This window comes from Garra rufa, chromosome 17 (assembly GCF_049309525.1).
Source record: "Garra rufa chromosome 17, GarRuf1.0, whole genome shotgun sequence".
Classification (NCBI taxonomy): domain Eukaryota; kingdom Metazoa; phylum Chordata; class Actinopteri; order Cypriniformes; family Cyprinidae; genus Garra; species Garra rufa.
Window position 1 is genome coordinate 31,759,986 of NC_133377.1, and position 25,414 is coordinate 31,785,399.

The 25,414-nt window shown below is 38.2% G+C and overlaps 2 protein-coding genes across 6 annotated transcripts in view; both read left to right on the forward strand.

Annotated features, from left to right (window-relative positions):
* cnot3b (CCR4-NOT transcription complex, subunit 3b) overlaps window positions 1–9,470 on the forward strand; it is a 30,246-nt gene extending 20,776 nt beyond the window's left edge. For all 4 annotated transcript variants that reach the window (XM_073821648.1, XM_073821650.1, XM_073821651.1 and 1 more), the window contains exons 14-18: window positions 869–965; window positions 1,046–1,244; window positions 3,322–3,454; window positions 3,670–3,795; window positions 9,084–9,470. In XM_073821648.1, coding sequence (XP_073677749.1) covers window positions 869–965; window positions 1,046–1,244; window positions 3,322–3,454; window positions 3,670–3,795; window positions 9,084–9,182 — 654 coding nt within the window. In that variant the 3' untranslated portion in view covers window positions 9,183–9,470. The remainder of the gene's footprint in view (window positions 1–868; window positions 966–1,045; window positions 1,245–3,321; window positions 3,455–3,669; window positions 3,796–9,083) is intronic.
* Window positions 9,471–22,707: 13,237 nt separating this feature from the next.
* shisa7b (shisa family member 7) overlaps window positions 22,708–25,414 on the forward strand; it is a 28,526-nt gene continuing 25,819 nt past the window's right edge. For both annotated transcript variants that reach the window (XM_073822317.1, XM_073822318.1), the window contains exon 1: window positions 22,708–23,309. The gene's annotated coding sequence lies outside the window, so the exon portion shown is untranslated. The remainder of the gene's footprint in view (window positions 23,310–25,414) is intronic.

Below are 25,414 nucleotides of genomic sequence, written 5' to 3' on the forward strand. Positions count from 1 at the left end.
TGCATATGAGTCCCTCAGTTGTCCTCAGTGTGAAAAAATGGATCTCAAAATCATACAGTCATTGTTGGGAAGGGTTCAAAAACACAAAAATACTGAAAAACCAAAGAATTTGTGGGACCTGAAGGATTTTTCTGAAGAACAGCGGACAGTTTAACTGACTCATGAACAGCTATTACTGAACAACAAAAAACAAAAACAAAAAAAGACAGCTGTGGATCATTCAGGTAACAACACTGTATTAAGAATCAAGTGTATGTAAACTTTTGAATGGGGTCATTTTTATAAACTATTATTTCCTCTTGTGGACTATATGTAAATGTCTTTTATGTGAAATATCTTATTCAGGTCAGTACTAAATAAAAATAACATGCATTTTGCATGATACCTCTTATTTTGGTAAAATAATTAACATTTTGCAGATTCTGCAAGGTGCATGTGAACTTTTGCCTGTATATATGGCATTTTATTTCTATATAAAATGCGTTTTAAATTTGATTTACATTTTTCTATATATATTTGTCATCAAAATATCTCTCTTTCAAATAAAAGTTTTGTCAGACAATGTGAACTTCTATAGATATTCCCTGTTCAGTGTGCATAGTGGATTGGAATGCATGCAAGTATGACTGGTTTTCATTAAGCATTTTAGTAAAATCCTGTGTGTTATTCATTTTATGATTTGTCTCTGTCACTATAAAGTTGCCTCATTTCTATGCATAATCGTTTCTTGGAAACAATTATGCAAAGGAACTGTTCATCATCCCTAATTATTTGCCTGTGGCCCTGTTTTAAGAACATGCTAGAGCACCAGAGTCAGCTTTTAATTGACCACTGTTTATGAATGTGTTTTTCCCCCCTCTCTGTTCAGCCTCAGGAGCCTCCGAGCTCTTTAAAGTCGATGGCAGAGAGGGTTGCCCAGGGCTCAGGGTTAGAAGGGGAGCTGTCTGCACTACATATGCCAAGTGGTAATTATCAACAAGTCCTCTTTACGCTCAGCTTATCTTGCACTGTTGTTGGCTGCATTCTTTCTTTCATCCTCTTCTAGATATATTCCCTAGCTCCACGGCCCCTTCAGGCACTCCTGCAGCTCCTCAGTCTGCTCTGTCGGAAGTGAGCATCCCCCCATCATTGGGCGTGTGTCCACTGGGCCCCGTCCCCCTCTCCAAAGAGCAACTCTACCAGCAAGCCATGCAGGAGTCCGCCTGGACGCACATGCCTCACCCGTCCGACTCCGAGAGGATCAGGTGAGCGCACACACACAAACACAATTCCTTAGCGTTCACTGATTCTGACAGGTGACTAGTCATATGCCTCCAAGGCTGGGAAATTCCTGGAACATTGCTCCTCAATGTGACCATGTTTTGCATTAGTTTGTCTTCATTTTTTTTTTAAAAATCCGTTTTATTCCACAGTGTCTAATGAAACGTTATGTTTTGGGGCATTGCAGAATGAGGAGTATTTGCATTGTTTTTGTGACTTTTCAGAATGAAAAAATATTGGCTCTTAAAAAAGCCATAGTACTCAAAATTAAAATAATAAAAAAAATAGTAGCAATAATAAAAATAATAATAATTCAGTGTACCAAAAAGCTAATTTTTTAAATAAATAAAAATATATCAAATTTATATAAAATCAAATTTATTATAATTATATTTTAGATTTAATTAATCAAAGTGATTTAAATATTTTAAAAAAGAGTTGCATTTTATTGGTTTACACATTATTGTATTAATTTGATTTACCAAAATGAACCTATTTACTTATTTTATTATTTTAAATTTTTCGTTACTTTATTATTTTTATGCATGCATTTATTTTAAAAGTATGTATTTAGAGGTAAATTACAACATTACTAATTTATCTATTTATTAATTTATTTTTATGTATTTATTAGGCCCGGGACTCGATTAAAAAAATTAATCTAATTAATTAGAGGCTTTGTAATTAATTAATCGAAATTAATCGCATTTTTCTCGCATATAAATATTTGACCTGAGAACAGTGAGAAGTAAGTTTTTTTTCATATGGATTTTTAGTATACCATTGAATAATGACTGAATACATAAGCTTAAGCAACAAAATATTGTTTATTTTTGCAATATTGCCATTAAGTGTAGCAATAGGCTCGATGTGCTGCGGTGATATGCGAATTCCTTGTTGCATAGCTTGCACACAACCATGCTCTTATCGACGCTTCCATCCATTCGTTTTTTATAACAAAATTTCCCATCCACAGGGCCAACCAAAGCGGTCTCATCAGCTTCTTTGTCCATGTTCACTGTGGTTTGTTTTTGTCTGAACGCTAGTTGGTGCTGCAGTATAATCGGTCCGCCGAAACTCATCCAGTGAGAAACGTTCCGCGGTGCAAAAATAAGTGCGATTAAAATGCGTTAAATTAACGCGTTAAAGTCCCGGCCCTAGTATTTATTTATTTAAATCTAATAAATTAATTAAATGTACACTACCAGTCAAATGTTTTTGGACAGTAAGATTTTAAATGTTTTTTTTTAAAGGAGTCTCTTCTGCTTACCAAGTCTGTATTTATTTGATTCAAAGTACAGCAAAACATTACAATTTTGAAATATTTTTACTATTTAAAATTTCTATTTGAATATATTTTAAACTGTAATTTATTCCTTTGATTTCAAAGCTGACTTTTTACCATTACTCCAGTGTCACATGATCCTTCAGAAATCATTCTAATATTCGGATTTGCTGCTCAAAAAAAACATTTATTATTATTAGGTTGAAAACAGCGGAGTAGAATTTTTGTTCAGTTTTTTTTGATGAATAGAAAATTCAGATGAACAGCTTTAATCTGAAATTTAAATCTTGGATGTCTTTATCATCAATTAATTTAATAAAAGTTATTAAAAGTAATAATTTCTCAAAAAAAATATTGTCACAAAAAATAAATAATTAATTATACTTATTCCAAGCTTTTGAATAATGAAAGTAATGAAAATGTAGCTTTGATCACAGAAATAAATTACATTTCAAAATATATTCAAGTAGAAAGCAGTTATTTTAAGTAGTAAAAATAGTTCACAATATTACTGCTTTTGCTGTATTTTGAATCAAATAAATGCAGGCTTGGCAAAGAGACATATTTACAAAACATTAAAAATCTTGCAATTCGTGCTAAAACTTTTGACTGGTAGTGTATCTATTTTTAAATTGTTAATTTTTTATTATTTGGTAAATATTATTAAAAATACCATCTCATCCTATCCTATTTCAGTTTATCAGGGTCATTTCACTTGTTTTGATTGTATTCTCTCAATCATTTTTTTAACTGCTTACTCTCTTTTGGACATACAGGCAGTACCTGATGAGGAACCCCTGCCCAACACTGCCTTTTCACCACCAGGTGCCACCTGCTCACTCTGACACTGTGGAGTTCTACCAGAGACTGTCTACAGAGACCCTCTTCTTCATCTTTTATTACTTAGAGGTGGGTGTATGTGCACACATTTACAGTTAACACCCCCTATGGAGCCTCAGTAATTGCAAACAGGTTCCTTCAGTAAGCACATATGGCTTGCATTTGATTGATTGATAGTGGTAATATTGATCTCAGAGTGTGATTTCAGGATTACGGTCCGATTACAGCCCCTTTTTATTGGCGTATTTTTGGTGAATGACAAATTGCTCTTTTCCACTCCCTAGGGGACAAAAGCGCAGTATCTAGCAGCCAAGGCCTTGAAAAAACAATCATGGAGGTTCCACACCAAATACATGATGTGGTTCCAGAGGCATGAGGAGCCCAAGACCATCACTGATGAGTTTGAGCAGGTGAGTCACACTATAGCAAAACATTCTGTTGCCCTTTTTTTTTTTTTTTTTTTTTTTTTTTTTTTTAATGTGACCCGTTCTGGCAAAATGAGTCGGATACGCATGGTCTAATTTAGAGCTACAGACAAAAAAAGTGATTTTAGAATTTGAATTTGAGGGTTTCACAAAAATGAGTTCTAGCGATCCCCATGCTCCAAAAAGTAATTAAACATCTAAAATGATCGTTATTTGTACCTTTTCTGAGATGAGTACCTTTCTCTTTGCTCACTTCTGGATAACTGCTGCTGCTTCTCACCACAAGTTGTAGGTCTGTTCTGTTCTGGTCTGAAATATGATTTTCAAACTCATGCTGATGAAAACTACGGTGACCGGGAGGGGACACCTTCGGTTCACTTATGTTTGTCGTGGCCACGACATATAAACTCGTGGGAACATGATATTATGTCGTGGCCACGAGATATTAATTCGTGGGAACGTCATATTAACTCGTGGGAACGTGATATTATGTCATGGCCACGAGATCATTTTGTCAAGGTAACGACTTCCTTATGTCGTGGCCACAAGATGCGATGATGAGGGAACGAGATCCATTTCTCGTGGCCACGACTTCTTATGTTGAGGAAACAACATGCATTTCTCGTGGGCAGGAGTTTTAATGCATAAACAAACCTGCGTGACCATAGTAACCCAGGATTAGCCTATCAGAGATAGGTTTATTAATATTTTATTTTTAATTAAGAAATTATTATATTAATTGTTACAGAAATTAATACAATATTAAATTATTATATTAACAATGGGCGAAGCTGTATATGCGAATGCTGATGCTGTCTGTGCGCGATGTAGACATGTATGCATCCCACAGTCTTATTATCTCCTCTTTCCATAATATTTGTAGGCTATTATTTATATTCGTTATTTTCCCCTTCATTTCGATCTCTTTACTTATACGTTCTGAATGTAGGTTCTATACCTGGGATTTTTACTGGAATGCAGTTCAAAGGCTGAATTGAACATATATTGTATTTTATTTAGTCTAATTAATAGACAAATATAGTGTTTCAGTGAGAGTAAATTATTCACGTAGTTTCATTTGGAAATCATTTATCGTCACACCGTAAAATAGGCCTACATGACATTTCTATTAACTGATCGTCTTTTTTCCGTATTTGTATTATTATTATCGTCATCATTATTATAATTATAATTATTATTGTATATATTTTTATTTTCATTTATATTCGTTTCACTACGTGAATGATTCATTCGTCAGTGAACAGTATAGTATTATATAGTCTAGTATCTTAGACGAAACAAAATAAAAATGTTCAATTCAACCTTTAATCTACATTCCAGTCAAAATCAGTCATGTCATTTCCATATACGTTAAGTAAAGAGATGAAAATGAAGGGGGAAAACGAATAGAAACGAAAATATATAAATATATAGGCCTACAATAATAGGCTAATTATAATAATTAATAATAATAGAAATTATTAAAAATAAAAATAAAATAAAATAGGCCTATTTTACGGTGTGACGATAAATGATTTCCAAATGAAACTACATGAATAATTCACTCTTCACTGAAACACTATATTTGTCTATTAATTAGACTAAATAAAATACAATATATGTTAAATTCAGCCTTTGAACTGAAAAAAATCCCAGTCATAGAACCTACATTCAGAACGTTAAGGAGATCGAAATGAAGGGGGAAATAACGAATATAAACGAATAATAAAAATTTTACGGAAAGAGGAGGATCAGTTAATGGACAAGACTGTGGGATAAAATGTTTCCTGTAGGGCTATTTTATTTGATGTACTTTATGTAATATTTATTCATGATAAACTTTTGAATATACTGTCTACATCGCACACAGACAGCATCGGCATATAGCCTACAGCATCGCCCATTGTTAATATAACAATTTAATATTGTATTAATTTCTGTAACAATTAATATAATAATTTCATAATTAAAAATAAAATATAAATAAACCTATCTCTGATAGGCTAATCCTGGGTTACTATGGTCACGCAGGTTTGTTTATGCATTAAAACTCCTGCCCACGAGAAATGCATGTTGTTTCCTCAACATAAGAAGTCGTGGCCACGAGAAATGGATCTCGTTTCCTCATCATCGCATCTTGTGGCCACGACATAAGGATGTCGTTACCTCGACAAAATGATCTCGTGGCCACGACATAATATCACGTTCCCACGAGTTAATATGACGTTCCCACAAATTAATATCTCGTGGCCACAACATAATATCATGCTCCCACGAGTTTATATGTCGTGGCCACGACAAACATAAGTGAACCGAAGGTGTCCCCTGGCGGGCACCGTAGAAAACAAAATGATTGCGCTGACTGACATTGACAAAGTGTGTGCATAAGACGCCTCTTGGAGACTTGTGATCTCCTTATAAAGTACATTATTGCGAAATATGTCTTGGCAAGATTCACACAAACATAATCTGTTATGAACGTTAAGTTAATGGTTGGGGAAAACCTGATGTGTAACATTATATTAGATCCATGCATTACAGTAGGTCTTAACATAGATCTGTCTCAATGTTAATTAAGGGCTGCAACAACTAATCGATAAAATCGATTATTATCGATAATAAAATTTGTCGACAACGATTCTCATTATCGATGAATCGGGTCCGCCCACAGTGCACGTACAACTTCAGAGGATCACGTCAAATAACAGCACTGAATGAAGCATTTCTATAGACAAAATGCATCTAAAAATAGTGGAGGAAACAGACTGAGATGCTGCAGGAGAGTTACGTGATCCAAGCTGCTCAAAACATGAGAATTCCTTATTTAAAACTAATAGAGTGATGGGTTGCCCTGTGAGGCGCTTTGAGATCCGTTTGCGTCCTCAGCATAACTTTCAGTTTGCGGTCATATCCTTATCTGTAAATGTCACAAATTCACTCGAGAATTTCCATTTAAAAATCCATTCTGGCAGTCTGTAAGTTTAAATCTTTACTGAATGAGCGTGTCAGACAGCCGGAACACAGAACACAGAAAGGGAGACAATTGATACTCAACTCAGCGCAAAAACATTCATTGTGCTGAAACATCTGTCGTTGAATGTTAAATTTAGATTTAAATACAACATGTAGTGCGCGTATTTATGGAGGGTATGAACAGTAGGGCTGTGACGGTGGCAGATTTTAACCACCGCCTGTGGTGCGGTGTTTTATATATAAATAAATGAGGCTCAAACATTATTCACGAACGTGTGTGTTTTGCAATTTCTGTCGGTGAACAAGCAGTCTACAAAACATTAAAATAAATCAACGAAATAATACATTTAAATAAGAAAGTAGCCTAAATAAGTGTTAAATAGGCTATTAAACAAACATTCGTTGCAAAAATTCCTACAACCTAGCGCATCAGAAATACTGGCCCGAGTTCTCTTTCTCTTCCCCATTGCACAGCTGCTGTTTTTAATAGCAAAGTAATTACATTTATTTTCGTTTCTTTAGTTTATAAAGTTAATTTAGAAATATATTTGGAACATGTTTTATTTGTGAAATTCAAGTTTTTGTTTTTTAAAGTAACGACAAAGCGGCCGGCGGCAGATAGATCAGTTTAGCCTTCTCAAATCATCACGATTTAAATTAAAATCCTTAGATATAAAAAAAAAAAAAAAAAAAAAAAATTAAGCATATCACAATATTAGTTTAATCGTTTAACCTAGATAAATGTGTAGGCTATACTAATAGGCGCATATCCAATAGTTTGTGCAGAGAGTGAAAGCTTTGCAGGACATGGAGGTACAAGTGCTATGTGAAACATTTTTGCTCATAAATATAAGAGTAATAAATTTACTTTAAATTATTACTTCACTACTATAAAACGAAATAATTCAAATCGAAAACAAAACTCTTTTATTAGCTATAGGCCTAATCCATAAAGATGCACTCAGAAAATACTAGTTTATTAATAAATAATATGAATATCTCCTTACTTTTCCCCTCCACATTCATGGTAGGCCTAATTACTTTAGCTGGGGCTTTGGGCCAGCTTCAGCTTACTGCGTGCATTTGAACGCGGAACTCTTGCGCTCGCTGCTGTTGGTGGGACACTAAACACCGCCACAGCAGAATAAATAGCAGAAACACTGTATTTTATGCTTGTTAGTGTGTTTTTCTTCAGATATTTGTCCTTTCTCTTTATTACAACAGGTGAATTGTTGTAAATTGTTAAGCACTGTGTTTTCATAGCATTCAGAATGTGGAATACTGTGATTTAAAAAATAAATAAACAATTGGAATTTTTAAGCCAACGAATCGATTAATCGAAAAATTAATCGGCGAACTAATCGATTATCAAAATAATCGTTAGTTGCAGCCCTAATGTTAATCAAACATTAGAATAAAAAGATAGATAGTTTTTTTGAGGAAAACATGTCAGGATTTCACTCCATATAGTGGACTTCTATGGTACCTGCGAGTTTGAACTTCCAAAAGGTAGTATAAATTCAGCTTTAAAGGGCTTTAAACGATCCCAGTCAAGGAAGAAGGGCCTCATCTAGAGAAACGATTGGTTATTTTCTAAAAAAAAAAAAAAAAAAAAATTGTGTACTTTTTAACCTTAAATGCTTGTCTTGTTTAGCTCTGCGTGTACTCTTTGTATTCTGGTTCAAGACAGTTAAGGTATGTTGAAAAACTCCAATCTCATTTTCTCCTCCAACTTCAAAATTGTTCTACATCGGTGTTTCACCTTTTTTCGTAAAGGGTGTTTTATCTTCTTTGCATGTTCACTTTGTAAACACTGGGTCAGTACTTCTGCAGCGATGTAGGATCATTTTGAAGTTGGAGGAATAAATGAGATAGGAGTTTTTCTTACATTCCCTAACTGTCTTGAACCGGAAAACACGGAGTACACGAAGAGCTAGGCAAGCTGAGCATTTGAGGTTGAAAAGTATATAAATTGTCAATTTCTTTTTAGAAAATAACCAATCATTTTGCTAGATAAGACCCTTCTTCCTCGACTGGGATCGTTTAGAGCCTTTTGAAGCTGCATTTAAACTGCATTTTGGAAGTTCAAACTTGGGGGCACCATAGAACTCCACTATATGGAGAGAAATCTAGAAATGTTTTCCTTAAAACCCTCAATTTCATTTCGACTGAAAAAAGAAAGATATTTAACATCTTGAATGACATGTGGGTGAGTGAACTAATCTGGAAGCGAACTAATCCTTTATAAAGAATAATTTGTAACTTCATTTTGCTGAACATTTCCTTCTGTCTTTCTCCAGGGGACATATATTTACTTTGACTACGAGAAATGGGGCCAGAGGAAAAAGGAAGGATTTACATTCGAATACAGGTACCTTGAAGACCGGGACCTCCAGTGACAGGCGGTCAACTAGAACGGAGGACTACTGTCGACATTCCGGACTGAATCAACACACACATGTACACTCTCTTTCATTCATCGGGGAGGAGATCCAGATGCACATGCGAGGCTGTTTTATGTCTCGCTGGTGCATAATGCATCTGGAGCCCCTCCCACTCTTTACAATCCTCCTCGCCCACCAGCCGCACCTTTCGTGACTCCGCCCCCCCCCCATCATTCAATCAGACTTAACGCCAGTAAATCACCCCTTTATGGATCTTTATGGAGCATTTTTGCGCCAAAGAAGAAGTTGAATGTGGTCAAATAAAGCATTCACCCTGTCAGCAAGATGACAAATACAAATCAGTGTGGATGAATTATTTAGCCATGGCTAAAAAACTGAAGTTCTGCTATAATAGTGATAACATAAAACCAACAAATCCAAATTCTCAGCGCTACAGTTGTGTTATTCAGAAAATTCTTTCACAGTAAATATAAGCAATTTAATTCTTAGGCACAACCGTTTTCTTGCATATACCTGTCCACCAAAGCTGTAACAGCTGCTGTTTTTTTTAACGAAGCTTGTTACACCCTTGTCTTGTTAGCTCTGTTGAAAGCACAGGTCTTAATTAATGTTTCAAACTCTAATATTGCTGATATTCATAATCATGCTATCACTGTGACACCAAATAATGAGTCTGAATGAGTCCCTTGCACCAGTTCAAGCACACTATTTGTTCATAGACAACAAACAACAGGAGACCAAGTACACGTTAGTCAGTTTGTGACTAATTAAAAGAGAGTTTTTAGACTCCGAAAGGGAATTAATGAATATATTCATTTATTGGGGTAAATGTGCATCTCCAGCTGAAACTTTTGAAAAGCGAACGGCTTTTGAGAGCTTCAGTAGACTTTCACTAAAACGTCACTGTTTCATAAATCTTCTAGGATTTTGTTTCCCGTATTTGTTTGTGCTGTATAGATTAACATCCACGGAAATAATTTTAATAAGAACATAATGCTGTAGAGGTGAATGTAGTCAGTCATTTTGAAATTTCTTTACAATTCAGCAAGAATGGGGTGTTAAATATCCAACCTTATGAAATGCCCACACACACAACCTTGTTTTTATCTTAACCTTTATCTTTCCCGATGAGTGTGTGGAAGAGAGCAGAAATGTGAATTATATATATATATATATTTTTTCCTAACTGGAAAAGTGTTGTACAGAACATTTGTTCTCCTTCTGTTGACCCCCCTTCCCTCCCCTTCAATTTAAACGGCATGGAAAAATACACTTGCAAAGTGGACTGGAGTAAAAAAAAAAAAAAACATAGTAAATAAAGCATTGCAAAGAAAGTAAAGACTGTAAAATATAAATAAAAGAACTACTTTTCAAAGAGGGCATCTGGGTTTTCATCATCGCCGAGCATCTGTTTTGAATTGCGTTGTTCTCATGAGACCGTCTCCAGTAACATAATTTATTGACTGCCTTGTGATGAAATTGATTATCATTTTAATTTAGTGCCATTATAATTCAGTTAGTTCCGGTCCTCGAGTGTCGTTCCGAGAGCGTTGATATACAGTACAACAGCTCAGGGACTTTTCGCTGTTCGCATCCTTCTGCTTCTGTGTCTTTGTTTGCAGGGTGGAAGCAGAGCGAGGGGCAGGTGTTGAAAGTCAGAGCATCTGTGTTTTCCCTTGATTCATGATCGCTTACAGTTTCTCACTAGTAAGGAAATGGAGCTGAAGCTGTGAGTCTCCAGTGCAGAGAAGAAATCTGTCACTTCACATCACATATGCTGCTCTAGACTGGCTTTCAGTCTGTGCTTTGCTTGGTGATGGCCGATGTTCAAATCTTTGGCTCATTAAGGAAAAAAGGCAAGTTGGTAGTTTAATGTAGAAATAATTTCCATTGCTGTTTAATTACTAAAAATCTTGTAGTCAATGCTTGGTTCAAAAGTTTGGGATCAGCTGTTTTTAAATGTATAATAAATGCCTCTTAAGCATCAAATTAGCATATTAGAATGATTTAATGAAGGATTGTGACACTGAAAACTGGAGTAATGGCTGCTGAAAATTCAGCTTTGCCATCACAGGAATGAATTGCATTTTAAAATGTATTGAAATAGTGTTATTGTTCTAAATTGTTAAAATATTTCACACAGTATTACTGTTTACTTTGTTTTTTTTTTAATCAAATATATGCAACCCTGCTGTGCATAAAAGACATTTTTGAAAAACATGTAAAACTTACCCCAAACTTTTGGAGAGTAGTGTACAAATAGCAGTTATACAGGGTTGCCAGGTTTTTACAACAAAACCCGCCTAATTCTTACTTGGCCCAATAGTGTTTCAGAGGGCCAGTGCCTGGTTTCCTTCAAACATGATGCTTGGAATTGAGGTTCATGAGACCAGAGAATCTTGTTAAAGCAGTTTATCATAAGGCTCCAACATAAAACCTGGAAAAAACGAAGGGGTGTGAATACTTTTGCAAGGCACGGTAAAGTTGAGATCAAATTTAGAGAACAACCTATAATTTCTTAAATTTTAAGGTTATTCTATGTTAAGGGTTATTCTAAATAAAGTAAAAGGGCAGTGTTTTTGTATTCCGAAGCACACTATAAAAAAACTTTATTTAGATATTTGAAAAAGAAACCAGAGAACACTTACAGATACACAATATTGCCAAAAGTATTCGCTCACTCATCCACATAATCGGAATCAGGTGTTTCAATCACTTCCATGGCCACAGGTGTATAAAATCAAGCACCTAGGCATGCAGACTGTTTTTACAATAGGATTGGGCATCTAAGGTATAATGCCGATCCGATACGCATCTCGATACAAAGTATCCGATCCGATATATTAACGATACATCTGTGACATATTGCGATGCAATACGATACGATTCACACCCATATCACGATATGGGTGTGCTAACTAATTAGATCAAGTTTATGTGATTATGTGAAAGAGGATGCGGTGCCATTGAATATCTGCTGTTTGTATCCATTATAAAATGAACATACAAATGAAAAATACAGCAAATACATACTATATCTGTCGATGCTGGTGCTCATATGTGCATAAACACCACTGACCCTTACAAGATCCACCTCTATAGGCCGGGACACACCAACCCGACGCCAACCAACTCGCGCCGACGAAAGCCGACCGTCTTGTCGCCTCTAGTCGGCTGCGTCTGCGGGCGTCTGGGCAATTAAACTGAGCTCGAACACACCGATCTGACGAAACCCGACTACAAAGTAGAAGGAGCTTTCTGCGCATGCGTGAGGAGATATACCGTTGCGTACCTGCAGATGGCAGTAGTCTGTATTTTCATTCCAAGAAGAGAACACGGAAGTAGCGTTGCCTGTGCAAACAAATCAGCGTTTCCGAAGCATTCACTTCGTCGCTCACCACAGAGAGATTCGGTTTTGTGAAGATGTCTGACAATCTGGCGCTGTCAGCTCTTGGTTTAGCGATTATAGAACAAGAAAAGAATAATCGGAGGCGTAAAATTAGGAGAAACCGCAGTAAATGGGTGAAATCGTGGATACAACAGCGACAAGCCCAAGGTGCTTTCCCGAATCTTTGTCAAGAGCTGGAGGTAGCGGAAACTTCAGATTTTAAAAATTTCGCTCGGCTTTTTCCAGTCCAGTTCCATTTGTTGAAGGAACTTATCAAACCGATCATTCAAAGGGAAAATACAAACTTCCGCGATTGCATCTCCGTCGGTGAATGCCTCATGATTACCCTTCAGGTAAGCAAGCTAAACTTTTTTTCTTTTGTTTATGCTGCATAATGTGCATATATATATGTGTGTGTGTGTGTGTGTGTGTGACCAGCCTGTTTATAGTCAGGCTATAATGTTTTGATGTATGTAGAAAATGCCTGCAAAGTGTTGCATTTACATTTGAAAATGTGTTGAAATAATGCATCGTTGATAACTGTGCTGTGCATTATTTACAGGGGAAAGCTTCAAGAGCCTTTCATACCAGTTCAGAGTGGGGGTATCAACCATTCGGGGATTAATTCCTGAAACCTGTACAGCAATCTATCAGGCTTTAAAGGATAAATACAGACTGAACGGCGGCTCAAAACTTTCAACCGCGGCACGCAAACATCATCATAGATCTGCAAGGGACGGATTTTTTAGTCCCGCTCCTGCAGAAATTTATGTTATTTTGTCCCACTCCCACCAGCAAAAGCCAGCATAAAAGTAACCTATACCCCCGCGGAAAAACGGGTCTCTACTTCATCTCTTGACTGCATGAAACAAACCCTCGCACTAATGTAAAAGTAAAGACGATCAGAGTAATAGTAACAATGACACTCTTGCATATCGGAGTCTAGGCACGCATAAGTCTGCTGTTGATTCATGAACTACTCATGCTTTCGGAGCTCTGATCCATAGTATTTTTGTGTGAAATTTCAAAATATTTGCATAGTTGTCAAAATGAATGTCTTGTGAGTGTTTTATAATGGATGCTCACCCTAACAGTGCGGTTAGCTGCGCCGAGTCCAAAGCAATCAATCACAGAACACGAAAGAGGCCGTGCCCTTGCTTTGACCATTTTAGGATAAAATTTAAATTAATTTTAAGCCATCTCGCGGGCCACCGGTTGAGAATCCCTGCTCTATGTGACTTTCTGGACACGCCCCGGTCTCTGTAGTGTTGTGATAGGCTACTTCATTCATGCAGCAGTGAAGGGAGACGTGCTTGAGAAACAGTTCAGAGGGGAGAAAACAATCTAACAATATTTTCCACTTTCTAAATAATAAAAGTATTGTATGTCTACTAATAATTATAAAGAAATAAATCGGGATTTACCGATGCAGATATGTTAGAAACGATGTATCGCAATACAAATGCCAATCTGTATCCGATGCGCACTTTTTAAACCGATGCATCGCATCGTTAACTTTTTAAACCGATGCACCGAGTGAATCGGGGAATCTTCCCATCCCTATTTTACAAACATTTGTGAAAGAATGGGTCGCTCTCAGGAGCTCAGTGAATTCCAGCTTGGAACTGTGATAGGATGCCACCTGTGCAAGTCCAGTCATGAAATTTCCTCGCTCCTAAATATTCCACAGTCAACTGTCAGGTGTATTATAAGAACGTGGAAGCATTTGGGAATGACAGCAACTCAGCCACGAAGTGGTAGGCCACGTAAACTGACGGAGCAGGGTCAGCGGATGCTGAGGCGCATAGTGCGAAGAGGTCGCCAACTTTCTGCAGAGTCAATCGCTACAGACCTCCAAACTTCATGTGGCCTTCAGATTAGCTCAAGAACAGTGCACAGAGAGCTTCATGGAATGGGTTTCCATGGCCGAGCAGCTGCATCCAAGCCATACATCACCAAGTGCAATGCAAAGCGTTGGATGCAGTGGTGTAAAGCACGCCGCCACTGGACTCTAGAGCAGTGGAGACGCGTTCTCTGTAGTGACGAATTGCGCTTTTCCATCTGGCAATCTGATGGACAAGTCTGGGTTTGGCGGAAAAGTTTGGTGGAGGGGGGATTATGGTGTGGGGTTGTTTTTCAGGAGCTGGGCTTGGCCCCTTAGTTCCAGTGAAAGGAACTCTGAATGGTTCAGCAGACCAAGACATTTTGGACAATTCCATGCTCCCAAATTTGTGGGAACAGTTTGGAGCTGGCCCCCTCCTCTTCCAACATGACTGTGCACCAGTGCACAAAGCAAGGTCCATAAAGACGTGGATGACAGAGTCTGGTGTGGATGAACTTGACTGGCCGTTGACCTCAACCCGATAGAACACCTTTGGGTTGAATTAGAGCGAAGACTGAGAGCCAGGCCTTCTCGTCCAACATCAGTGTGTGACCTCACAAATGCGCTTCTGGAAGAATGGTCAAAAATTCCCATAAACACACTCCTTAACCTTGTGGACAGCCTTCCCAGAAGAGTTGAAGCTGTTATAGCTGCAAAGGGTGGACCGACGTCATATTGAACCCTATGGATTAGGAATGAGATGTTACTTAAATTCATTAGCGAGTCAAGGCTGGTGAGCGAATACTTTTGGCAATATAGTGTACCTCCAAGTTATTGGTGTTAATCTGGCACCTGGAGCTAATTTCTTTAATTATATGACAAACCCCATGTAACTAGCAGCATTCCTCCAATTTTCACTGAGATTATAAAATGGCGGGCCGCTCTAAGGTGACTTAGGGTGCTTTCACACCTGTAGATCTATTTCTCTGTTCCAAAACAGGGATTAAAATTATTACAATGTTGCATTTTATTCTTGGTGTGGTTCGCTTTCACACGGCAAAGTTTCTAAATGGACCAAATGTGTTAATACAAATCACGCACGGGTTATTTTCGAGATTCTGCTCAGCTGTCATCCGTCAGGATGGAACAACAACAGCTTTGCGGGTTTATTGTTGCATTTTTTTTGTAGCTGTCATTTTATTAATTTATAATTTTGAGCAGGAGTCCAGGATTCGTACAGAAAACATTTTTAAAATGCACCTACTGCAAAGAGAGCGATAAGACGGCATTATAAAATGAAAAGGCGCACTTTGATTTTGAATAGTAAAGACATGCCCACACAGACATTCACAGGTTCATTTTAAGAGGTAATAGCTAAACAACAAAGCTACTGCTTTTCCTGGAACTGTAATTACCCGTTATACATTATATAGCCTGGTTCGTTGGTTCTGTTGGACCGGATTGCTCTCTCACTACAACCGAACCGCTCTAGAGTTCGTTTTCAATTGAGCTAAGATCACCTCATTCAGGCGATCTCGGACCGATTGTTTTTACGCGGATCCGAGCGCGATTGCCGTGTTCACATTTGCCCAAACAAACCGAGCTAAGAGGGGAAATGCGCCAGGTTCCGAAACAAAGTGCCAGGTGTGAAAGCACCCTGAAACCTTGCGACAGGAGGTTGTCCAGATGAAGGCCAAAGGGATGACCATTTCAGCCACTGAATGAGAAGTTGGTCATTCCAAATCTGTGATTTCTTAAATATTACAGGTTTACAATGACACTAATTCATTCAAGTCCCACAAACAGGCTGGTCATCCACATAAAACAAATGCCCGAGAAGACTCTCAATGGGAAATTGGTTCAGCACTGCAGCTGGAATTGCTTGCCAGTTCAGTGTTGAACACGTTATGAATCTGTCTCAGCATGTTTAACCAAACCTCTTATCAGCAGAGAGAATCAAAAGGCTGGGCTCACCTTTGCCGAGGAGCATTTTGTGTGTTCAGAGAGAACTGGTCCAAAGTTTGTTAGAATAGGACAATGTTTGGCTGAAATACAACTATTTGAACATCTAGAATCTGAGGGTGGATAAAAATCTGAATATTAAGAAAATCGCCTTTAAAGTTGTCCAAATTAAGTTTTTAGCAATGCATATTACTAATCAAAAATTAAGTTTTAATATATCTACGGTAGGAAATATACAAAATATCTTCATGGAGCATGGTTTTTACTTAATATCTCAATGATTTTTAAATTACAAAAAAAAAAATTATAAATTTGACCCATATAATGGATTGTTGGCTATTGCTACAAACATACCTGTGCTACTTATGTATTTGTGACCCTGGACCACAAAACCAGTCATAATTAATATACACAGTACACACACATATACTATGTAAACACAAACTTTTATTTTAAATGCGATTAATTGCATTTGACATCACTACTCTTTTATTAATACTTTTATTTTGAACAGTAAATCTGATGTTTCATCATAAACCTAACACCCTTTTTTTGTGAAATCTTTTACTTAAAATGTTTGCCTTGTCTTTGTAATAAATACTTTTAGTATTTTGTTATCTAATATAATGACATTTGTACATTTCCAAGAGTGGCTTAGAAATCCAAGCTCTTTTGTGGAATAGTATTCATTGTATAAAAAAGATGTATGTTAGCCAAGTACACCAATGCACTGACATCATATTGACACTTGGCAAAACCTCTCAGTAGCATCCAAATTCTTCATGCTTTGGTGTTGAACCACTCTAACAAAAACACCATCCTTGAACTTGTCCCACACCTGAACATTTCTCATCTGTTCACGCATGTGTGAGCGCATGATTCCGTGTTTTTGTGTCTGATTATTTTTGTGTGTGGCTCTGTGACGCATTTAGTTTGGGCCAGCGGCTGCAGGAGTGTTTGAGTCATCTGGCTGTGTGTGTGAGAGCGTGTTTGTGTGTGTTTACATGTGTGTGCGAAGGCTACGAGCACTTCTGGCAGGTTCACTACCAAGAAGCTCCCACAGCGACAAGACTGACCCCACCACTGCCTCCGGCAGCACAGGGAGTCATGTCATGCCCCAAATACAAACATTTGCTCCCACGTCACTGCAGATTGGAATGCTCATACCCCAATGTCCCAAAGTGTGTTGCCTTCAGACTGCTGTATGGTACTTAAGAACAATGCTGTCTCCTCCAGAACGACTCCTGAAAGCATCTTGCCTTGTCCATGATGTGAGATAACTTGTGCTGGCTTCTGAAGAATGCACATGTATGCAACAAGCCATCTCTAGTTTGCACTACAAACCAGTGTGTTCATTATTAAGATAATTAAATAAACATTAAAATAATATGGTAAGACACAACAATTTACAATATCAAGGAAAACAAGCTGTTTTATACAAAAAAAATAAAAAATAAAAATAGCTGGACATGGATGAGACCAGAAGCCAGACCCATAACATTTACAAATGGCCACACCTGCTTTTACAGGAAGAACCATTAATTATCAACAAAAGTTGAAGGGGCAGGACCGCCTTTCCTAAAATGGCTATAACTTTTGAATGGAATGAGATATCTTCAGCAAACTCACAACGCATAAGTAAGAACTCAATCTGAGGTCACTTGGTGGTGCTATAAGAGGGAAAAAACATAAATACGGCCATAACTACGCAACCGTTTGTCCTATCAATATGAAAATGTGTACACATTGTCTTGGTCCAAAGTGCCACAAGCAGCTATTAGGACATTTATGTATCTAAAAAACATGGCCGCTAGACCGATGAACTTTGAGCACCTCGTAGACCTACAGCGTTCAGCTCCAACCCTAAACAAATACACCTGAACCAGCTAATTAACCTCTTAAATAGCACTTGATAATTACAGACAGCTGTGTTGGAGCAGGGCTGGAACAAAAGTCTGCAGGTAGGTAGATCTCCAGGAGCAGGGTTGAGCAGCCCTGTCGTAGACGAAGGCTAACGGAGGCCGATTGGAACGAAACGCGGTGGTTCAGAACGTGAGAAAACTGGAAAAAATTGGCCACTGGGGGCAATACTGCATTTTTCAAGGACGTAAATGATTGTATATTGCACTTTTTTCACACATGCACACAAATTCATGTCATACGATAGACCTTCTGGTTCAAAATAACTTTGCCTCTAGAACCACTGCTGTCAATCAAATCATTAGTTAAATGATTGAGATGTGAAAAACCTACTTTTGTGAACTAGTCCTAGGTTTTTTGATCACAACACTGCAATGCAATTCTCTGGACTCTCTAGGTCAGGGCTATTCAATTAGATCCATTTGAGGGCCGGATTATCGAACTGGAAATTTGAAGCGGGCCAAGGGGATGGGGGCCGTCCCGATTTTTTTCTAGGGGGCCTGTACAATTAAATTGAAATGCATATTCAGTAAAATTAATGAACTAATATTACCAACACCAACATCTATAAAAGGTTAAGGTGCTGTCTGTCAATCAATAAAAAAATAAAAAAATCACACATTTTTTTGTAATTAATCATGAATAATCGCATATTTATATATTTATACTGTCATAATTTCACAATGAATCTCCAAATTAAGGTAGAAACAACAAAGTATTTTTAAATATGTGTTTAATAGCATCTTTTTACCAAGTAGCCTATTATTAATGAAGTATTGATATCAATATTGCTACTGGTGTCTCTATTAAATGAATTTTCTCTCAGTTTTACATATTATGTCCATTCAACATTACAGTAGAATTGAAAGCTCAACATTTAATAGGCTCTGAAATATATAACAGCTTTTAATTTAGGTGATTTTAAAACAATTTTCCATTTACATAAACTACAAATTGTATATGCATAAAATATACAGATTATTATTTCCATATACTTGTTATAATCGTTATTTTATGTTTTTAATTTTACATTAGTGTTTGTTTACCACAGTATATTTACCAGTATATTTTGTCCATCAAAATATCATTCAAATTGGATCAAAAGAGCTTTAAAGTGTTTAAAATGGTTTTGCAAAATGTTAGAAAGTAATTGAAAAGTGCTTGAATTTCTCTCTCAAAAGGTTGAACAAACCCTGAAATTAATACTGTAATAACATTCGACTTTGCTTAAGTTGGTGTGACTTCTGGTTGTTTGACCTACAATAGCGCTGATAATAACAGAATTCTGAGCAGAATTTGAATGATTCTCACTGATCTTTCAGCAACCTTAAATTCATTCTGGGCGAAATCAAACACTTTTCACTGGATCTCGCAGCACTGTGCAGTAACAGTGTCGCGAAATCAACTTTGGTTCCCGAGGCTGTTCTGTGCTTGGACAAGTTTGTGTTGCGGTCGGAGCTGATAAACGGTCCGCGCTGCGCAGCTCAAACGTGGCGCGCTTTGGTTTCTCTTTCGCTTTGTTTGCCGTTTAATGTTTCTCATATGAAACAGAAATAGCAGCCCGTATGAGTTGAATAACGCGGTGGTCGCGCCATTGCGACCGCTCACAAAATTTAGTCGCACCGGCAGAAAAAATGCGACCATTTGGTCGATGTCTGGAGCCCTACAAGTGCTTGTCAAATCTGCCGTCTATTGATGTTGCGATCTCCGGTAGATTGCTGTTGTTCTTGGCTCTCTAGCTTTTCTTTTTTGGCTGGCCCGCCGTCTAGTGGACAAACTAATTAGTGCAAAAACCATTCAAGCCACCTGCTGCTCCCTCGGGCCGGACGAAGATGATTGGCGGGCCGCCAATTGAATAGCCCTGCTCTAGGTCAATAATTAACAAAAAAAATGATGAAATTTACCCTTTGGGAAGCTATAGAAAAGGGGCATGTCTAAATATACCAAAAGCCTATAAAGCTTAAACTAAAACTCAAAACTTCACAAAACCTGGTGAGAACATGCGACAGAAGTTTTAGGGAGATCGGACCACAGCTGGCTCTATAACAGTCATAAATGTTAAAAAAACATCATATTTCTATGGCAAATGACCTGTATTTGCCAAAATGCTTATTAAATCATTGATTTACATGGTTACAGGCTTGCCTAATAATATGTAATGTCTTTTTATAGCATTTTTATATATGCTCGATTGCCTTAAAGCGCTTGAACCCCGGTAATGGCTGCTTGCAGCTAAATTTTATTCTGTAAATTTTGTTTTAAGAATAGTTTCATAGTTTGCTTAATAATAGTAATAATCATCATCATCATAATTATAAAATATTGCCCTTTAAAGGTCCCATATTGTCAAAATCGAAATTTCCTGGCTTTTTTCATGATAACAGTCAATCCACAGTAAACTGCACACAGCCTGCTTAAAGTAGCTGTTCATTTTCACGAGCCGCTGTGACTTCCGTAACGATGTAATGTCCGATCTACTCAGTCACGGCCTTCAGTCACCACCCCAGCACCAACCACCGTCCCACCCTCCTTTTGTCAAACCCAGACAACATCCAGTCCATAACATTGCTAAGCAACAACAACAGGGAAACTAATCTAGAAAACCCTGTTCAGTCTATAGATGTTGAAACTACATCATTGCACAGGCTTCAGAACAATGTGAACATAAGAGACCACTGGCACGTCAACTTCAGCCTCTTTCACACACAACTTCAGCCTCTTTCACACAGCGATTCCGGTAAATACACGGATAATGTGTCCCATGATTTGTTCTGGAGTTGTTTGATTTGGTTCATTCACAGTTGTTTTCCGGAATCTGTGCGTGCTTTACACACAACCCATAAAGACATGTGACTGAAACTAACCTGAACAAACTGTGCTTCAGCGCTGATAGTGAGGAGCTGGCTCTGCCTGATCGCTGCTTCATTCCACTTTGCACGTATTTTTTTGTCGTGAAGAGTCGCAGGGTAACGTGCATCATCACTACAACACTGCCTTTATGGTTCTGGCTTTTGTTCACACAGCGCTCGTTCCCGTAAATTTTCCAGAATCAGCGCGCATTGTGAAAGGGGCTTTACTAAAGCAACAGTTACGTATCTACTGCATTCGGTGTTTGAAAAAGAAAAAACATTAATGATCATAAATATCTTGTTGAGTATCAGCAGGCTAGGCTCTCTCTATGGCTCTGGGTTCGGCTACAACGATACATGACCGTAGTTACCTGTGATTGGCCTGGCTGTGCGTCACTCAGAAAACAACAGGCCAATCAGAAGAGAGGCTCATGAATATTAATTAGATGGGCCAAAATCAACCTGTTTTTGACAGAGCTCCTAAAAAAGGAGCTGTAAAAATATATTGAGATGGATTTTGGCACTTATACCGCCAATATATATTCTTAAGGACATCAACAACTAAAATAAACCTCCAGAAATGTGTACAATATGGGACCTTTAATAATAATAATTCATAATAATAAATATTTTAAAAAAATGAACGATACTGTTTGTCAGATCTAATGTCATCTCAACACAGCACTTCTCACCTGATCATTTATTTTAGTTATTCTCATTTCTAGTTTTTTCTCATTTTCACTTAAAATCATTTTCATTAATGCAATAGGATAGTTTATTTTCTAATTCATTTTTTCCCAATACTGTAATGTTGAAGTACAATAGATTTTCTGTAGTAGTTTTTTTAAATATAAATTTTCCAATTCACTTTTTTTGACAAATCCTAGAATTCTGTATAAATATGGTATTTTTCGTTATATTTACCTCATAAGAATGATATAGTTTACATTACAGAAGGAGGTGGGGAATTGTCATACTGTCATAATAGCTATCTTAATAGTCCATTAAAAAGCAAAATATCTATAATGCCTTTTTTTTTATATTTGATTTAGACTCAAATCTGACCAGGACATGTTCTTGACAGATTTCGTGAGGCTCGCCTTAAAAAGAGACATCAATCCAGATCCATTATTGTCAAGGGATGCGGCGGTTACCACAGCAACCAACGGCACAACACTTTTATACACATACCAGTCGCGCAAACGGGAGAGCTAAACTCTATTAGTTTAATTCACCATGTTCTTCATTTCCCTCAGACACAACTAATCTAAAATCCAGTCAGTATTTAGGAGTTTTATCAGTTCCCGCGCGCTAGAATCTCATGAGCGTGTGCCACTCTGCGCACAAGCGTCAGTTGATTTTCCCTAAAAACCCAGCACGCGTAAAGAAAAGCCGTTCTCGGCCAATAACGTGTGCCAGCGATTGGCAGATCATTTCCAACATTTAGCAAATGAAACCACGTGCAAGCCTCTGCTCTCTCCAATCAATTGATGTAAACTGAGCGAAGCGGACCTTTGTGGGAGCAACTGCGTTTCCGTGGCGCGGAGGTAGATCTCTATTAGTGAGTGTGGAGCCAATTGAATTGGTGTTGAAAGCGGAATAATACGGTCGTTTAAATAGTAGGGAAACGGATGCCACCGGGCGCGTCTAATTAATCAGCTGTTTTATGCTCATTTGCCAACACACGGATTAGACTGTGCGTAATCAATAGCGTTTTATATGAGAAAAGAACCTATTTTTACCTGGATGCACGGAGTATTATGCGTTTTCGTTTCTTGTTAGACTGTGAATTACGCATGGTCGGTATTTTTGCTAAGATTTGGACGTCAACTTATTCCTTTCATCTTTTTTATGACTTGTGACTGAATGAAAACTATATTTTGAAGCTGACATTTTTTTGTAGAGCATCCAGGACGAGTGGAGATTTGATTCGCCTTTAAATGAGACACTCTCCCATCGCCAATGCCACAAAACTGCGTCTTTTTCTACGAACCAAGAGCTGTAAAGAAACGCAAGACCCCATCTCTGTGAATACTGCGTGTGCTGCATCATCTCATTCAATTTGCTGTCAGCCAAGAGAGGGGCAACAATAACTTTGAACGGTTATTGTGTCACATTTCCTCCAGTCTCCGCATCATTTTCCACAGACTCGAAGCGGGCAGCTGTTGCAACACACGCAGGTAAGACGGACGTGCCTTCATTTTGTTCCCATCTGATGGTGCAACGTGCTCATTACAGCCTTTCCTTTGCGGGTTTTGCATGATTTCTTTGCAATAAAACGTTTGTTATGAGCTAAACAGGGAATATTCATAACGAACATAAGATTTGGGAACGGATACATGTCATGGGGATTGGTGTCGCACAGCGTGTGTCGTCCGCCACTGGAATTTTAATTTCCTCCCTGAGATCTGCCATGATGCTGCTGCTGCTGTGTGTGTGTGTGTGTGTGTGTGTGTGTATAGCTTGCTATAGTGTTTGCGTCATGATTTGTGGACTAAATAACGCTAAACGAAAGCCTAAGGTGTTCTAAAAGGATAAGTTTAGGGCTAGGGAACTAAAAATGTAATTACCTCAGTATAACAACAATAGAAGTCAACGAAAAGTGACAGAAAAACAAGCACGTTTGTTTATTAACGGCTTGTGTCACTTCAAACCATGGCGCATTGTGTACACCAGCACTCAAGTGTGGCAAAACGCACACAGTTAAGCAAATCTTTCATTTCTTTTGTTCTTTTTCACCTGTAAAAGCCAGAACAAAGCTTTTTTTGTACTAGGACTTGTTGCTAACTACCAGACTTTTAAAATCCCAAGCTTTCATTTTGTCTCCCAGGCCTACTGTCCTCTTTCTGCCCTTCATCCCTCCATTTCAGTGTGTGCTCGCTCGTAAAATGGCAATGGGCTGCATATTGGCCTGACATCTGTCATCTGCACCTGTTTGTGGATGGGACGGATGCCTCCCGTCCTCCTGAGTCAGAGAAACGGGGCTGATGATGATGAGGAGGATGAAGGGGGTGGGGAATGGAGAGGAAGAGGCGGCTGAGTGGAGCTTATAGGAAGAAGCATGTAGGATATTTACTGCAAAGGCGAGCGAACGAAGCGAGGTGATCCATCTGCCCATCTCTGTGTCACATCCCTCTCTATCTCACTCACTGCAGCAGAGCTATTCTAAGAGAACACTTTCGACCCACGCTCTGACAAACAGATCGAGAAAAATAAAGAGTGCATGAGAGAGAAGGAAGGACGAGAGGCGTGCAGTGTGGCACGCTCGGGCCGTCTTTGGAGAGTTAGTATGTGCAGATGCTGTAGAGGCAGCCCGTGCTTCCAGGACCCTGTCTCCGCTTCACATCATTAGCCACACAAGGCGTTGCCGATGGCAACTCCGGAAAAGAGGCGACTCGAGCACGCTGTAAAGCGAAAGGGCATAAGATGCTGCACTTGGTTGCTGCATGTTTGAAAGGTGCGTAGCTGTAGCCTTGCTCTTTTTCCCTCGTCCCTTCATCCATGAGAGTCCTTGGTCCCAAAGACCCTTCCTCCCCCATCTCTGCATCCTTCCTGTCTTCTCTTCTCCTCTCAATAGGGTCTCTCTCTGCCCTGCCAACCCCCCACTCAGCACACATCTGTGGCTGTGTCACCCCCCGCTTCCTCTCTCTCCCTTCGTCCAAAGCTGCACCTCTTTGAGCGTATTAAGCCTTCGGTATGTTCCCACAAGCCTTTTTAGTGGCGTTTACACTGTTTTGTATTGCTTTTTGCGCCTGGTGCTGTCATTGAGGGATTAAGTTCCGCTGTGTTGCATCAGCTATGCTAACATGTGCATGTTATTCACTGGCGTAACGTGTGACTCAGTATGTGAGAAAGCTGAGGTCGCACTACTATATGCAGGAAATATGGTGTGCATATTGCATACGCTTTGCACCTTGTTGATCGTGGAGGATGATGCCATTCGCAGCCATATGATTTCTGGATGATTTCGAGTTTGTTGTCAAGAAACAACACACAAATATAATCAAACCCGAATGCACATGTTTGATATTATTGCTACAAATTTTAAATAGTTTGTTGGTTGTCGTCAATATATGTCAGTGTCAGAATAATAACCAAAATTTTCTATCACAGAGTAAGTCATTTTATATCACTGTTATGGTGTATATATAGCTATATTTAATGTACAACACAGTTATTTTTAATGGGAAATTTAAGAAATGGTTTATATATTAAATAACCATATGGTAATATATCATTTTGGACAGTTCAGTGAATTATTTTAAAAAATAAATGTGACCCTGGA